Raw genomic sequence first — 17,980 nt, 5'->3', positions numbered from 1 at the left:
GTGATAAAAGTATTATAATATTCAGGTAGAAGCATTATTAGATTTTTTTTTTGTTTTAACCATCAAAATAGGTAGTTCTAAGCATTTTTTGTGTGGTCTCAAGTAACTGCGGATTTAGCTATTCATGGGGGGCTTGCACCATCCCCCGCGAATACAGCGGGTTTACTGTATATAATCATCAAAATTAAAAATAAAAGAAGCTTTCCTTATTAGAGGAAAACAAATCTCACCATCAAAGCATGTCTAAATCCTGTTTCCTGATCAGATATGCAAGCTTGCAACATGAAGCTTAGGGTCTCTGTATCAACTACTAGACCCTGATCGAGCATTTCATCCACAATCAAAAATGCAGTCTTAATGTCACCACATCTCCCAAAAGCTGTCGAAAAAGATTGTGAATTAGATCCAGTAGAATGAGACGAAAATCTATTGTAACCTGAAAATGAGTCTGTAGAATATGACAAGACCTTAAGAATGATAAAAGGTAGAAATTTCACAGTGGTTTCATGGCTTAATAATAATAAACTTGAAATTACTGAACATTATTATATCATGGTTTCACATAAGAAAAATAAACTTTTTTAATCACTTACTTCATAGATTTATGATACCTATTAGTAATTATGAATACCTTAATTTCCAGTCTAGGCAGAGACTAAGCTCTGATTAATCATTTGAAACATCCAAGGTGGTGGTTAAGAACATACACAGGAAATACATACAATATTAGCTAATTCACAGATATTAAAGGTTAATCAGCAAGCAATGTAACCCCCATAACACTGTACCATTCACCTTTATCTTTTGCTTCTTGGTGTTCTTCCTTTATCATTTTATGCCATACCATCTATAGCTGTCAAACTTTGGCCTTCCTCTTACCCTTTTAATTCTTGTTCTACGACATAAATTACATGATCACTTAACATCCAACAACCAATCCTTGCTTCACTTCCACAGTGGAGAGGTGGCTAAATCCTTTCATACATTCCCACCTTGGCTTCCACATACACTTAGTTTTTTCCAAACTTTTGTACATAACATGCTGCCATACTTCAACTATTTTGTACACTTTTTCAAACTCACTACTCATTAGTTTCTACCATTCCTGTAGGTGCTTGGTCGTTTGGATCTCCAAGAAATTAAGGTTTAATTTTTATTTTTACGTCTGCCTCCTATATCTCCTGCCACACCAGTTCCCATGATCAACAAATGGTAGCAGAGTGTGGGTGTAGCAGGAAGAAGAAAAGATGATGTAAACATGGGTAGCATGGATGAATGTGGCAGGTGGCTGGTGTTGCCAGTGTTTGGCGCTGATAAAGGCTATGACTGCTGGAAACAAAAGCTGAAAGCACGGCAGCTTGTCACAATATTGAGAAAAAGAAACAAGCTGTGGTTACTGTCCTGTTGTTCCCAGAAGGAAACAAGGTGAGGAGCAAGATTTTCGAGGAAGTGAATATTAAAGTTGACAGATGAAGATTGAATTAAAGTTTTGCTTCAACGCTTGGACAAGTGGTACAAGAAAGATGGGACATAAGCAGCACATGAGGCATGGACAAAGTTTGACAGCTATAAAAATGAAAAGAAACATACATTGGAGAAGTATATTTTGGAATTTGTGGAGAGAAATACAGTTTTGGAGAGGTACAAAGGGAGTAGTACACCAAATCATATTATAGCATTTAAGCTATTAGACAGGGCAGGGATAGAGGTTAAAGACAAACAAAGTGTTAACAGCAATGTCCTTTAGTGAAACAGATATCTGTTTGAGTCCACACAGCAAGCCCTTAGTAACTTTTTTGGAAGTCAAGAAGTGTTGTCACTCAGTGCAGTGTCAAGCAGGAGAGTGAGACCTCTCTTGTGGTGACAAAATCTGAACCAGTATTTAGCATGGAGGTGGTAAACATCATTACACATGGAAAAGGACATGGAAGGTCTAGAGGTAGAAGAAAAGGATACAAAGCAAACAGAAGTGAAATAAATAGGCAGAGAAACTCAGTTGACATATATGGTAATGTTCGAAAATGGCATGTGTGGATCAGATTACCATGTCTCCAGCATGTCGAAAAAAATGTTATTGTTATAATACAATTAAGTTTGTTCATACTTACCTGGCAGATATATATATAGCTGTATTCTCCGAAGTCCGACAGAATTTCAAAACTCGCGGCACACGCAGTGGGCGGCCAGGTGGTAGTACCCATTCCCGCCGCTGGGAGGCGGATATCAGGAACCATTCCCATTTTCTATTCATATTTTATCAGTGCCACTGTCTCCTGAGGGGAGGTGGGTGGGCACTTAATTATATATATCTGCCAGGTAAGTATGAACAAACTTAATTGTATTATAACAATAACATTTTGTTCATGAAACTTACTTGGCAGATATATATATAGCTGAATCCCACCTTCGGATGGTGGGAAGAGACAGAATAGGATTTGTAGGAAACTTAAATTAAGTAGATGATATACACCTTGGTTCCTCACCTGTTAGCAAAGTAGACTCTGTGATTACTGTCACTTCAGCCTGCTTGTGCTTAATCAGAGTTGCCAGCCAGGTGGAGACCTGTAGTGCTGGTGCGCTCTGGATGCTCTGTCAACGGGGACGTGACCTCAATGTGACAAGAGCATAGAGCCATACAAATGAGGGCAACGAAGCAACTGACCACCACCTGACCAACTATCCAAGACCCCCTGAACACTAAGCTAAGAGATGGGAGGTCTTCACCAAAGCCTCACCACAACCAAAAAACACAACAACTAAAAACTAACCTAAACCTAACTAAGGGATAGGGAGAGAGCTACCTTCAGCCCCCAAGACTGTGTCTGCAGAAACGTATGGCCCAAGAGAACAACAGTCCTCGTATATCGTTCTCACATCTCCCAAGTAGTGTGAGGCGAATACTGAATTGCTCCTCCAAAAGGTGGCGTCAAGGATGTCCTTGATCGACATTTTCCTTTGGAAGGCAAGCGAGGTTGCGACAGCTCTGACCTCGTGAGCTTTCACTCGCAAGAGGCTCAAATCGATCTGTGTGGAAGACGAATGAGCCTCTTTAATGACGTCCCTCAGAAAGAACGCCAAAGCGTTCTTGGATAATGGTATATCGGGTCGTTTAACCGAACACCAGAGATTATCTGAGGGACCTCGTACTTCTTTAGTCTTGTGGACATAAAACTTTAGAGCCCTGACAGGGCACAGGACTCTCTCAGGTTCTTGGCCCACAAGGCTTGTCATACCCTTGATTTCAAAGCTCCTTGGCCAAGGGTTCGACGGGTTTTCATTCTTTGCTAAGAAAGTGGGACTCAAAGAGCAGACAGCATTGTCCCCTTTGAAGCCCACTCTCTTACAAATGGCCTGAATTTCGCTAACTCTCTTCGCCGTCGCCAGAGCAGTTAGGAAAAGAACCTTCTTAGTCAAGTTCCTAAGAGACGCTTCATGTAGAGGTTCGAAAGGACTCAACATTAACAGTCTAAGGACTAAATCCAAGTTCCAAGAAGGAGGCCTCGCCTGAGGTATCTTGGATGTCTCAAATGATCTCAGGAGATCGTGAAGATCCCTGTTATCAGATAGGTCTAGTCCTCTGTGTCTGAAGACTGCCGACAGCATACTCTTATATCCCTTGATGGTCGGGACAGCCAGCTTCTGTACATTTCTTAAAAATAGCAGGAAATCGGCTATCTGGCTCACAGAGGTAGTGGAAGAGGAAATTCCCTCCTTTCTACACCATGCCCTGAAGGAAGCCCACTTCGACTGGTAAACAGCTCTCGAGGACGTTCTCCTAGCATTGGCGATCGCCTTTGCAGCTGCTTTAGAAAAACCTCTCGCTCTGGCCAGCTTTTCGATAGTCTGAACGCAGTCAGACCCAGAGCGGAGAGGTTTCGGTGATATCTTGCGAAGTGGGGCTGTCTGAGTAGATCTTTCCTCCAGGGCAATGTCCTCGGAAAGTCTATGATGAATGACATTACCTCCGTGAACCATTCTTTCGCGGGCCACATCGGGGCGATCAGGGTCAACCTCGTCCCCTCCGATGCCGCGAACTTCCTTACTACTTCCCCCATGATCTTGAATGGCGGGAAGGCATACAAGTCCAGGTTCGTCCAGTCCCAGAGCAGAGCGTCTATCGCGACTGCTCCCGGATCCAGCACAGGGGAGCAATAAAGAGGCAACCTCTTTGTTCTCGACGTCGCAAATAGGTCGACTAACGGACACCCCCACAGTCTCCAGAGCTCTCGACAGACGTCCTGGTGCAACGTCCATTCCGTCGGCAGGATCTGATCTTGTCGGCTGAGAAGGTCTGCTCTGACGTTCTGGACTCCTGCGATAAATCTCGTCAGGATCCTTATCCGTCTCGCATCTGCCCACAGCAGAATCTCCCTCGCTAAATAAAAAAGAGGACGGGAGTGTGTACCTCCCTGCTTCTTTAGGTACGCAAGGGCTGTGGTGTTGTCCGAGTTGACTTGGACTACTTTCTCTGCAACCTTTTGTTGGAAGAACTGTAGCGCCAGAAAAACCGCCGCTAGTTCCTTTACATTGATGTGCCAGGACACCTGTTCCCCCTCCAGGTGCCTGACACTTCCTCCCCTCCCAGTGTTGCTTCCATCCCGACACCGAGGCGTCGGAAAACAACACTAGGTCTGGGCTCAGAAGCTTTAGGGACAACCCCTCTCGAAACTTCCGAGGATCTAACCACCATCTTAGATGGTTCTTCACCGATTTGGTGATGAAAAGGGTCGCATTCAGATCCTCTCTGACTCTCCATTCGTCTGCTAAGAAAAACTGGAGAGGTCTGAGGTGTAGTCTTCCCAGGGAAACAAACTTTTCCAGCGAGGAAATGGTTCCCAGCAGACTCATCCATTCCCTCGCCGAGCAAGCTTCCTTCCCCAGGAAGGCCGAAACTCTCTCTAAGCCTTGCAGCTGTCGTTCCTGGGACGGAAACGCTCGAAAAGCCACTGAATCCATCTGAATCCCCAGATACACGATGGACTGTGTTGGGGTCAGATGCGACTTTTCGAGGTTGACCAGAAGTCCCAGGGACTTCGCCAAGGCCAAAGTGAAGTGAAGGTCCTTCAGACACCTTTCTTCTGACGATGCTCTGATCAGCCAATCGTCGAGATACAGGGACACTCTTATTCCTGCAGAATGTAACCATCTCGCTACGTTTTTCATGAGCATGGTAAATACCATCGGAGCCGTGCTTAAACCGAAACAAAGGGCTCGGAATTGCCAAACTTTGTCCCTTAGCATAAACCTCAGAAACTTTCTTGAAAGAGGGTGGATAGGCACATGAAAGTATGCGTCCTGTAGGTCCAAGGACACCATCCAGTCGCCCGGTCTTAAGGCTCCTAGAACCGACTGAGGTGTTTCCATCTTGAATTTTTTCTTTTCTACGAAAAGATTCAGGCTGCTTACGTCCAAGACTGGACGCCACCCCGACGACTGCTTTGGTACCAGGAAAAGTCTGTTGTAGTATCCTGGTGACCCCAGGTCTAAGACCTGCTCCACCGCTCTTTTCATGATCATTTGATCCAAAAGATCTAAAAGAACCTGATGTTTCTCCCCTTGATACGACGGGGAAAGATCTCTGGGAGTCGTAGAAAGAGGAGGAGGGTCCACAAAGGGGATCTTGTACCCTGTTCCACTATCTTGAGGGACCACGCATCTGTATCTCTCTCTCTCCACGCACCCGCAAAGAACTTTAGCCTGGCTCCGACAGGCATCTGAAGGACTTTCTTCTCACTTAGAGGATTTAGGTTTGAAGGAACCTCTTCCTCTTGCAAGTCCTCTCCCTCGAGGAGCAGCTCTCGAGGGAGGAGCGCTACGAAAGGGTTTAACCTTCCTAGGAGGTCGTCCAGACGACGACGTGGTAGGGACTGCGGGACGTCTTGAAGACTGGGCCAAGAGATCCTGGGTAGCCTTCTCTTGTAGGCTCACTGCCAGGTCCCTTACCATAGCCTGGGGGAAGAGATGGCTCGAAAGAGGTGCAAAGAGAAGCTCTGCTTTCTGCGATGCAGAAACAGACCTCGCTGTAAAATTGCAGAAAAGCGCTCTCTTCTTGAGGAAAGCAGTGCCGAAATGAGACACTAACTCTTCCGAACCATCCCTGACGGCCTTGTCCATGCATGACAACACATTGGACAGCTCCCCCAGACTCAAAGAATCAGGACTCCTAGATTGAAGATCCAGGACTCCTAGGCACCAGTCTAGGAAGTTAAAGACTTCCAGAGTCTTTAACAGACCTTTCATGTGATGGTCGATCTCCGTTGGTGTCCATGAAATCTTAGCGGACGATAAAAGGGATCTCTTCTGGGCGTCTACCAGACTAGCAAAGTCCCCTTGGGAAGAAGACGGGATCTTAACTCCTACTTCAGCTTTGGTCTCATACCAAATGCCGCCTTTCCCACTGAGTCTTGAAGGAGGAAGGGCGAAAGTCGACTTGCCCTGATCCTTCCGACGTTCCATCCAATCCTGCAATTTCTTGAATGCTCTCTTAGTGGACAAGGAAGTCTTCATCTCCACCACTTCCGAAACCTTGCCCGACTTCGAAGACGAAAACTGAGAGGGAGGAGACTTAGGAGCTGCAGGCTGGAACTTCTCACCAAACAAAGAACGTAACAGACGAACCAGCACCTTGTAGTCGGAAACCGACGAAACTGACGGCTGTTCTTCCTCCACTGAGTCCGCCGGACTACTAAGCTCTCCTTCCTCCCGAAGAGGCAAAGGAGATTGAACCTCTGGAGAGGGCGTGCGCCCAACGGGTCTAGCCTTCAACAAAGGCTTTCGAGGATGACTAATATCAGCCTCTTCAAAGCGACCGACCTTCTGTCGATCTTTAGAGCTCGAACCACGAAGAGCGTCCTGACCGCGCTGCGCGTCAAGAGAGGTTACTCTTAGTCTCTCTCGAGGAGCGTCCTTACGTTTCACGCTCAAGCGTCCAGCTTTCGCTTTCAAAGCGTCCTTCTGCGCGCTCTCGAAAGCCTTCTCCACAGGCAAAGCGTCAAGCAAAACATCCCGACGAGCGTCTTCAAAAGCGTCCTGCCGAGCGTCTTCAAAAGCGTCCTCCAAGGCGTCCTGTCGAGCGTCCTCAAAGGCGTCCTGACGTGCGGGCGGAGACAGAGACGAACGAGGAGACGGAGAAGGAGACTGCCTCGTCCTCTTGACAGGCAGTCTAGCGTCCTTCCTTCGTTTAGGCTCAACTGCTGGGCGAGTCTTCCGAGCCATTAAGGCCGACAATTGGTCTTGAAGCGACGCAAGAATACTCTTCGTAGGTGAAGAACCGAGAGGAGGTGAAGGGCTGCGCCTGCGAGAAGACGAGGGGCGGGGGGACGCCTCCTTCCTTCTCAAAGGTACAGCAACCTGCCTCTCCGAGGCGCGAGAGAAGCGCTTCTCAGCGTCGTCCTCTGACGACGTCCTACCTCTCTTCTGTGGAGGAAACGCGTCATACGACGCAGGCGAAGACCGCAACGAGAGCGGAGAGAGGGGACGTAAAGCGTCCTCCTAGGAAAAGTCCTTTTCAACGGACGCGAGTCACTCCGAGCGCTCCACCCCTTGCGCGGGGAGGGCGCCTCGGAGGACGAAAAACAGTCCTTAAGGATGCGAGCCTGAGCACGCTCCTTGGCAGCCTGGGAAGTAGCAACAGGTCCTGCCGAAGGGACGCCAGATCGGTGGGGAGCCCCCGTAACCCTCTTGCGGCTTTCGACATGCCCACTCCCTGAGTTCTGGGAGTCCGACAGAGGTCTAGACCTAGAGGCATTATGGGGCCGATCTGACGCCCCCTCCACAACACTAGGGGCACGATCACACACTTTACTCGAGCCGTTTTCAAGGGCCAACACTTTGGACTCTAGAGTGCGTAATGACTCTAGAATCAGAGAAAGGGCATTACCTTCTCAAGACACAGAACTAGGGCCCTCAGGCAACAACACAGGATTAGGTGAAGCAAATTCTACTGGTGTTAAAATAGGAGAAATGTTACTTCCCTTACCTTTCGTAGAACCGCTCTTGGAGGAAGACCTCCTGATCCTATCGCGCTCCAACTTACGCCGATAGGATTCATACACCTTCCATTCATCCTCAGTCAAACTTTTGCATTCAATGCAACGATCAACCAGCAAACAAACATGCCCCCTACACCCCATACATACTGTGTGGGGGTCTACCGATGATTTCGGTAGCCTCACCTTGCAATCACTTCTCACACACACTCTGAAGCTCACTGAACTTGATCCCGACATCACGTTCATAGAAAAGCCAATCCAAAATCCAAAAACAGTCCACTATCGCGTATGCCAATCCAACAATCCAGAGTCAAAACCAAAAGTCAATCCAGATACTTATAACGAGTCAAAATCCAAAAATCCTGGGCGGAGGTCTGTAAACAGGTGTTTACCGACCGGCGACAGAAAAAATATGAATAGAAAATGGGAATGGTTCCTGATATCCGCCTCCCAGCGGCGGGAATGGGTACTACCACCTGGCCGCCCACTGCGTGTGCCGCGAGTTTTGAAATTCTGTCGGACTTCGGAGAATACAGCTATATATATATCTGCCAAGTAAGTTTCATGAACAAATGTGTATGCAAGTAGTACGGGAAGAAGAGTTATAATCTATTATTGAAAATCCTAAAATAACGTCAGTGTTGATGACAGAATCAATCAATTATGCTATCCTGGACACAGCATGCAGTTCTACAATGTGTGGTTAAGTCTTTATCAGATGAGGAAAGAATGAGAATAGAAGAGGAGGAAAGTGAAACAACATAAGTTTGGTGATGATAATGTGTATAAATCAATGATGAAAATAAAATTTCCAATGAACATTATAGGTGACAGAGCAAGTGTGACAGCAGATGTGGAGAACTGGTCTATTCCCCTTTCATTTAGCAAAAAATAAAAGAAGAGAGCACAAATGAAATTGAACTTAGAAAATGATACTGTAGAAATTCATGGAAAAAATCTGAAATTGAGTTACACCTTTTCAGGACGCTATTGCCTGCCACTAAGGGACGAGAAAGAAGCCTGGAAGAAAACAGAAGAAATAATGATGAACTTAGAAGATAATGAAAGGAAAATAAGAAAGAAAAATTGCACCAACAATTCTGTCATCCCACATCTAAGAGAGAGATTCAGCTGTTAAAGGATGCTGGTGTTAAGGATAAAATGTGTTACATGTATGCTGAAGAAGTGTCAGATAGCTGTGAGATATGCATGAAATATAAGAAAACACCATCAAGGCCAAATAAGTTTGGATATGGCAAAGGAGCTCATAGTAGTGGCATTACACTTAGAGGCATATTAAAAAAGGGGATATATAATTTCTGCATATGGTGGATATGGCAACAAGGGTCTCAAAATCCTGTGTGACAAGTAAATAACCTGAGGGAATAATTGAGAAAGTTATGGAGACATGATTGGGAACTGGTTTGGGACCCCTGGTGACAAATCAGTGATTTCGAAATATAGTTCAAATATTGTAAAAGCACATGAAGCACATTCAGGAGATACCATAGTTTTGATAGAAAAACTGAAAAAAGAAATGCACTGTTTGATATGTTGAGGCATCAAAGAGAAAATAATGAAATGGACAATAGCAAGAAGAATGAGACAGAAGCAGTTATAAATCCAGTGGAAAATACAAAAAATGAGAAAAAGAGAACCACACCAAAGTAGATGACACTTCATCTGAAAAAAATTTATAAGTCAAGGTATTCTGAAGATTAGACAGTAAGATTCCTGCTGAAAGAGCCCAATGAATGGCAAACAGTAACTGTTCACAGTCATGCTGGAAAATCTACAGAAAATATAGTAGTTGGAGGAACATTGGACATAAAGATGGAATATAACAGCCATTGACTGAAGCAGAGATGCAAAAAGTAGGTATACCAGTTTTAGAAGATGGAGTACAGGAACCCAGTGGAATAGTAATGGCTTGAGAAAAAACAGAAAAGTCAGGAAATTGATGAAGCAAAATAAGAACTAAAAACCTGGAAGAATTTTGCTGTATTGTGTGGTAACAGAAAAGGAAAACAGTGCTAAGAAAATGTTATTGTTATTATACAATTAAGTTTGTTCATACTTACCTGGCAGATATATATATAGCTGTATTTTCTGACGTCCGACAGAAATTTCAAAACTCGCGGCACACGCAGTGGGCGGCCAGGTGGTAGTACCCATTCCCGCCGCTGGGAGGCGGATATCAGGAACCATTCCCATTTTCTATTCATATTTTTTATTAATGCCTCTGTCTCCTGAGGGGAGGAGGGTGGGCACTTTAATTATATATATCTGCCAGGTAAGTATGAACAAACTTAATTGTATAATAACAATAACATTTTGTTCATGCCACTTACCTGACAGATATATATATAGCTGAATCCCACCTTCGGATGGTGGGAAGAGACAGAATAGGATTTTTTGGGAAACTTAAATTAAGTAGATGATATACATCTTGGTTCCTTACCTGTTTGCAAAGTAGACTATGTGATTACTGTCACGTAAGGCTGCTTTTGCTTAATCACAGAGTTGCCAGCCAGGTGGAGACCTGTAGTGCTGGTGCGCTCTGGATGATCTGTCAACGGGTGCAAGACCTCAGCGTGACAAGATCATCGAGGCCATACAAATGAGGGCAACGAAGCAACTGACCACCACCTGACCAACTATACACAAAACCCCTTAACACTAACTAAATGATGGGAGATCTTCACATAAGACTCACCACAACCTAAAAACACAACAACCTAACTTAAACCTAACTAAGGAATAGGGAAAAAGAGCTACTTCCGGACCCCAATACTGTGTCCGCAGAAACGTATGGCCCCAGTGCATTACAATCGTCATAGATCGTTCTCACATCCCTTAGGTAATGTGAGGCGAAGACGGAGTTGCTCCTCCAAAAGGTGCAATCAAGGATGTCCTTGATTGACATGTTCTTTTGGAAGGCAAGAGAGGTAGCGACGGCTCGTACTTCGTGCGCTTTTACTCGGAAGAGGCTCAAATCAGTCTTCTGGAAAGATGAATGAGCCTCCCGAATGGTGTCCCTTAGAAAGAAAGCCACAGCGTTCTTTGATAAAGGTAACTCTGGCCTCTTCACAGAGCACCAGAGGTTACCTGAGGGACCTCTTACCTCTTTAGTTCTATGCACGTAGAACTTGAGAGCCCTTACCGGGCAAAGGACTCTCTCTGGTTCTTGGCCCACCAGACTTGACATACCCTTGATCTCGAAAGTCTTCGGCCAAGGGTTCGAAGGATTTTCATTCTTCGCCAAGAAAGATGGGTTCAACGAGCAGACAGCATTGTCCCCTTTGAAGCCCATTAACTTGCTAAACGCTTGAATTTCACTAACTCTCTTAGCCGTCGCAAGAGAAGTTAGGAAAAGAGCCTTCCTTGTCAGGTTTCGAAGAGACGCTGTCTGAAGCGGTTCGAAAGTGTTCGACATAAGGAATTTCAGGACTACATCCAGATTCCATGATGGAGGTCTCATTTGAGCAAAGGTCATGAATATCCTTGTTGTCAGACAGGTCTAGGCCTCTGTGCCTAAAAACCGCTGACAACATGCTTTTATATCCCTTGATGGTAGGGACCGCTAATTTTCTGCACATTTCTGAGAAATAGCAGAAAATCAGCTATCTGGTTCACAGAGGTCGAGGAAGAGGAAACTCCCTCCTTTTTACACCATGCCCTGAAGGAAGCCCACTTCGACTGGTAAACAGCTCTTGTGGAAGCACGTCTCGCCTGTGCGATTGCTCTCGCAGCTGCTTTCGAAAAACCTCTCGCTCTGGCCAACTTTTCGATAGTCTGAACGCAAGTCAGACTCAGAGCGGAGAGGTTTTGGTGAAACCTTTCGAAGTGAGGCTGTTTGAGTAGATCTTTCCTCCAGGGCAATGTCCTTGGAAAGTCTACAAGGAAAGACATGACCTCTGTGAACCATTCTCTCGCTGGCCACATCGGGAGCGATCAGGTTAACCTTGTCCCTTCCGAGGCCGCAAACTTCCTCATGACTTCCCCCAGAATCTTGAATGGTGGGAAGGCATATAGGTCTAGGCCCGTCCAATTCCAAAGCAAAGCGTCTACCGCGATTGCTTCTGGATCCAGGACCGGGGAGCAGTAAAGAGGAAGTCTCTTGTTCCTTGACGTTGCGAATAAGTCGACCAGTGGACGTCCCCACAGCGTCCACAGGTCTCGACAAACGTCCTCGTGCAAGGTCCATTCCGTCGGAAGGACTTGGTCTCGACGACTGAGAAGGTCTGCCCTGACGTTTTGCACTCCTGCAATGAATCTCGTCAGGATAGTCACCTTCTTTCTTTTTGCCCACAGCAGAATCTCTCTCGCTAGGGAGTACAACGTTCTGGAGTGTGTTCCTCCCTGGTTTTTTAAATAAGCGAGTGCTGTGGTATTGTCCGAGTTTATCTGAACAATCTTGTTTTCCAAACTCTTCTCGAAGAACTGCAGGGACAGAAAGACTGCTGCCAGTTCTTTGACATTTATATGCCAGGCTACCTGTTCCCCTCTCCAGGAGCCTGACACTTCCTTCCCCCCTAGTGTTGCTCCCCATCCTGTGATGGAAGCGTCTGAAAACAACACTAGGTCGGGGCTCAAAAGACTTAGGGACACGCCCTCTTGAAGCTTCTGAGGGTCCAACTGATTATATATTGTATAATTGTTATGGGTATAGATAAGTGTGATTATATATTGTATAATTGTTATGGGTATTTTATGCATTGTTGAAATATGGTGGGTGTCCTATATATAGACAACATGTGGTAGATTCTAGAAGGTGTCTGTTGATGTATTTAAGTTGTGTTGTGACGTCATAGGCTGTGACGTCATAGACAAGATGGCGGCGGCGTCGGCAGGATGTAAACAATAACACGGGGCAGTAGAAAGCACGTGTTGGTGGTGTGTGGTTGGTAGGGGAGAGCTCTCTGTCTGTTAGGAGTTGTTTTTTGGGTCGTAAGTCTTGTGGTGCTGGTGTTTTAAGGTGATTTCAGAAGTGTACTGGAGTTGGAGAAAGCGTACAGGTGGGTAGATTATTCATTTTTATAGAGAAAGAAAGGAGTTAGGCTAGGCCAAAATTCAAACTGGTAGCAGAGCGTGGTTGATCAAAGATGCCTGGATCCGACAGTGAACAAAGGGAGACTACTAGATGGAGAAGGGAATGTCCTAGGTTTAGCGGGATACAAGAAGAATACAAAGAATGGAAAGGTCAAGCCGAAGATTGGCTATTGTTGTATGGAGAAGATACAAAAATACCCGGCGATAGAAATGAGAATGAGCTTAAAAGGGAAAGCCCGAGAGCTAGTGGAAGCATTAGATAAAGATAAACTTACTGGTACAGAGGGTCCAAAGTTAATCCTAGAGAAACTAGATAAAGCCTATCTAAAAGACTCGGTAATGGAGAATTACGGTAGAATAAAAAGATACCTTCTAATAAGAAGAGAATCTAGTGAAAATATGGCGGACTATTTAATTAGATACGAGAAGGCAGCATCTGAGTGTGAAAGAGCAATGGGGAAAGGCGCGCTTGAAGGGCGAAGTCAAGGGGTATCATGTAATAGAGCAAGCAAATCTCACGGAAAATCAAAAACAAATGGTATTATCGGCTTGTGGGCAAGAAAGCTAGAGTACTGAACAGTGTCGCAAAAATGACAAAAGACTATTTGAGGATTAGGGACTAAAGAGGAACGGGAATGGTGGGGTTCGTCAGAAGGCAATGCCAGTTCTGGGAGAGGGAGGGAAAACCAAAGATATCGGGGAAGATGGAACCGAGGAAGGGGTGGTAGAAATCCTATAAACAAAGAAGGGAAGGTAACAGTATGTGGCAATATGCAGCTCAGAATGGCATTGGGCTAGGGATTGTCCTCAGAATTTTCATAATAGGAAGAAAACTGAAACAAGACTAGAAGAAAAATAAGGTAAAAACAGAAAATGGGACAGAAGAAGAAGAGGTTTATGTAGGAGAAGTTAATAAAATAGTGGAAGCATCATGGGAGGTGGTTGATGCAATTTTGGACACAGGGTGTAAATCAACAGTTTGCGGGGAATTGTGACTAGCACGTATTGTCATGGATTTGAGTCAGGAAATAGTTGAGGCGAATGAGGGACCACTAGGACAGAGTCCTAATAAAGTGTTTAATTTGGTGAGACATCTTATAAGTCCAGAGGAAATAATAGAAATACCTGTGATACTAAAAAACAGAAAGTTTTATTTGAAGACGGAAATTCTGCAAGGTGATATACCCTGGCTGATAGGTAAGCAAACCATGAGTAAAATGGGTATGACCCTAAATTTGAAAGAAAATTGTGTCATAGTAGTAAGTCTTAGGGGGAATGAAAGTAGAGTTAAGAGAAGACGAACAGGGTCATTTAAGAGTGCCTATAAGGAGGAGGAATAGAAGAATTATTACTGGAGGGTTGGAAGGGAAAGAATCCGAGGGAAATTAAGAACACAATGAAGAAATTACATTTACAGTTTGGTCATGGAAGTGGAGATAAAATATGGAAGCTAACAGAGGAAGCACAATGGAGTAATGGGTTAATCGAAAAAGAAAAAGAGGAAATAAGAAAGTTACTAACGGAACTGATTAAAAATTGTGAGGTTTGTAAAAATACAAAAGAAACCCCGCCAAACCGTAGTAGGCTTTTCTTGGAGTAAAACGTTCAATGAAGTCGTAGCGATGGATGTGGGAGAGATAGAAGAGAGAAAGTTCTTGGTAATAGTGGATATGGCAACGAGATATTGTCAGGCCTGTTGGATAAAAGATAAGAAACCAGAACTATAATAAAGATACTTTTTGAGTGCTGGTTTGCTATATTTGGAGCACCCTCCAAAATATTGTCAGATAATGGGGGTAGAATTTCAAAATGAAAAAGTAAGGAGGATGGCAGAAAAATGGAATATTAAAGTATTAGCCACAGCATCAGAATCTCCGTGGAGCAACGGATTATGTGAAAAGACCGTAGGCATGATCAAGGGAAGTGTAAGGAAGATGATGGAGGAAGAGGAAGTAGATTGGTCCCTAGCTTTGAAATGGGTATGTAGTGCTAGGAACTGTTTAATGAATAATGGAGGTTTCTCTCCCAACCAATTAGTTATTTGGAAAAAACCCTTCACTGCCAATAACCTAATAGGAGAAGAAAGTTCTAGTCCTGCAAGCAGAGAAAAAGGATGGAAGAGGGTATGGTAAGGGACACACTGAATGCAATGCACAAGGCCAGAGAAGCATTTATAAAAAATGAGTCTGTAATAAAATAAGAATAGCGCTAAACAAAAACATCAGAGAACATAAATTTGAAGAAGCAGTGGTAGGAGATGAGGTATTCTATAAGAGGGAAAATGAAAATGAAAATGAATGGAGAGGACCTGCTCAGGTAGTGGGAGTATCGGGAAAACGAATAATAGTCAAACATGGGGATTCTTTAAGAGAAGTAGCTAGGATACATGTGACAAGGATTTTCAACGACGATCACCAGATACAGAAGAGATATCGGCTAGAATAGATAAATCCCATGGGGTGAAAGGTAGGTCAGATGGCCCAAATGAAGGGAAAGTAGATTGGCTGGAAGGAGGAGATAATGGGTGAGAGAAGGAATGCAGACACAGAAGAGACTATAGAAGAGAGGTGATAGAGGAAACAGTGGAAGATACGGGCAAAGTGGGTCAATAGAAAGCGAGTTAATGGAAGAGATACCAAAATTCAAAAAGGGAAATAGAGTTAGGGCTATAAACAATGATACAGGACAAGTAGAAGAATGGACTATTTTAGGTCTTGCAGGAAAAAGATCAAGCCAGCATGGGCTGATTCGTACAATATACGAGACTCACAGTCAGGTGACAAAGGGTGGGTTAACTTGAGGGATTATAGTCAGGTAGAAAAAATTGAAGATGAAGAGGAGGTGTTGCTGGGATTTGAAAAATAGAAGCATAATGGAAGCTAAAGAAAAGAACTTCTAAGTTGGAGAGATAACCAGGTATATGAGGAGGTAAATGATGTTGACAAAAAGCTATATCTACAAGATGGATTAGTAACTGAAAAGATAAAAGGGGGGAAAAGGATATGTAAAGCAAGATTGGTAGCTAGAGGGTTTTGAAGAAGAAATGGCTGAGTGGGAAAATGGATGCTCCCACATGCAATGCTGAAATTTTAAAATTCTGTCTAACCATAATAAAGGTGAAAATTGGAATTGTTATACATTGGATGTCAAAACTGCATATTTACAAGGTGACGAGATACAAAGAGAAGTGTACTTGAAGCCACCAAGGGAAGATGGTTGGAGGGGATTATGGAAGTTGAAGAAAACAGTCTATGGGCTCAAGGATGCAGCAAAAGCATGGTATTGTAAAGTGGTGAAAGTAGTGAAGGAGCTTCAAGGTGAGAGAAGTAGACTAGAACCTAATATATTCTTTTGGAAAAAGAACAATAATTGGAAGGCATTTTGTACACACGTAGATGATTTTTTGCTACGGAGGAACTGAAGGATTCTTAAAGGAAAAAGATTGGGGGGAGATTGAAAGGGAAATTGCAAGTAGGAGAACAAGAGAGTAAAAGGTTCAAGTATATAGGAGTAGTAATAGAGCAGAAGGAGAATAGATTTTCCCTTAATCAGTGGCAGTATATAAATTCCATAAGAGAACCAGAGGCTAGAAGATATACGGGTAATAGAGTGCTAGAACAAAAAGAGTTAACAGAGTACAGATCAGTGGTAGGACAGCTGAATTGGGGTATCACTCCAACGATGCCAGAAATATCATATGATATTAGCGAATTAAGTAAAGCATTTAAAGAAGGAACAACTCAGGGGATATGAAGAAACTTATTAAAATTGTGAGAAAAAAAAAACTAAGAGCATGATGGGCGAAGTTACAATAAGTGAGATGGAAGAAGAAAGGGTTTATTGGGAAGCCTATGCAGACGCTTCATTTGGAAACATAGAAGATGGCCATACTCAACTGGGTTATATTATTTCTTTGACAGATGGGAAGAGGAGAAGTCCCATATGGTGGAAGTCTAGGAAATCCAGGAGAGTGGCAAAATCCACCATTGAGGCTGAAGCCTGAGTGTTGGGAAGCTGTAGAAGGATTGATATATTTCAAGCATTTGTGGGAAGAGGTAGTAGGAGGGAGAAATTTAGAAGCCTTGGTTAACACTGATAGTAAAAACACTAATGACCGCCATCAAATCGAGCACTGGTAAGTAGCAAGAGATTAAAAATAGATATTGCTGCAATAAGGGAAACCATTGAATCCGGGGAAATAAAGGAGGTGAGATGGATAAAAGGAAAGGAGCAAGTGGCTGATGTATTAACTAAAGCAGGAGTTTCAGGGGAATGTATTAGAAATTATGTAGAGGGTAAAGAGTTGGAGGACGAAGGAAATTAAGAGGGGAATACTAGGTTAGGAAACAGTCGGAGGGGAGGGAGAAAGAGATAAGTGTGATTATATATTGTATAATTGTTATGGGTATAGATAAGTGTGATTATATATTGTATAATTGTTATGGGTATTTTATGCATTGTTGAAATATGGTGGGTGTCCTATATATAGACAACATGTGGTAGATTCTAGAAGGTGTCTGTTGATGTATTTAAGTTGTGTTGTGACGTCATAGGCTGTGACGTCATAGACAAGATGGCGGCGGCGTCGGCAGGATGTAAACAATAACACGGGGCAGTAGAAAGCACGTGTTGGTGGTGTGTGGTTGGTAGGGGAGAGCTCTCTGTCTGGTAGGAGTTGTTTTTTGGGTCGTAAGTCTTGTGGTGCTGGTGTTTAAGGTGATTTCAGAAGTGTACTGGAGTTGGAGAAAGCGTACAGGTTGGTAGATTATTCATTTTTATAGAGAAAGAAAGGAGTTAGGCTAGGCCAAAATTCAAACTGGTAGCAGAGCGTGGTTGATCAAAGATGCCTGGATCCGACAGTGAACAAAGGGAGACTACTAGATGGAGAAGGGAATGTCCTAGGTTTAGCGGGATACAAGAAGAATACAAAGAATGGA

At 43.9% G+C, this 17,980-nt stretch overlaps 1 protein-coding gene across 1 annotated transcript in view; it reads right to left on the bottom strand.

Annotated features, from left to right (window-relative positions):
* Positions 1-17,980, bottom strand: part of LOC135206781 (pentatricopeptide repeat-containing protein 1, mitochondrial-like) — a 75,336-nt gene that overhangs the window by 13,304 nt on the left and 44,052 nt on the right. Inside the window, exon 4 of the mRNA XM_064238276.1 lies at positions 231-379. Within this exon, the coding sequence (XP_064094346.1) occupies positions 231-379 (149 nt within the window). The remainder of the gene's footprint in view (positions 1-230; positions 380-17,980) is intronic.

Source organism: Macrobrachium nipponense, chromosome 31 (assembly GCF_015104395.2).
Source record: "Macrobrachium nipponense isolate FS-2020 chromosome 31, ASM1510439v2, whole genome shotgun sequence".
In the NCBI taxonomy this organism is placed as follows: Eukaryota; Metazoa; Arthropoda; class Malacostraca; order Decapoda; family Palaemonidae; genus Macrobrachium; species Macrobrachium nipponense.
This window is presented reverse-complemented; position numbering and strand designations above follow the sequence as displayed.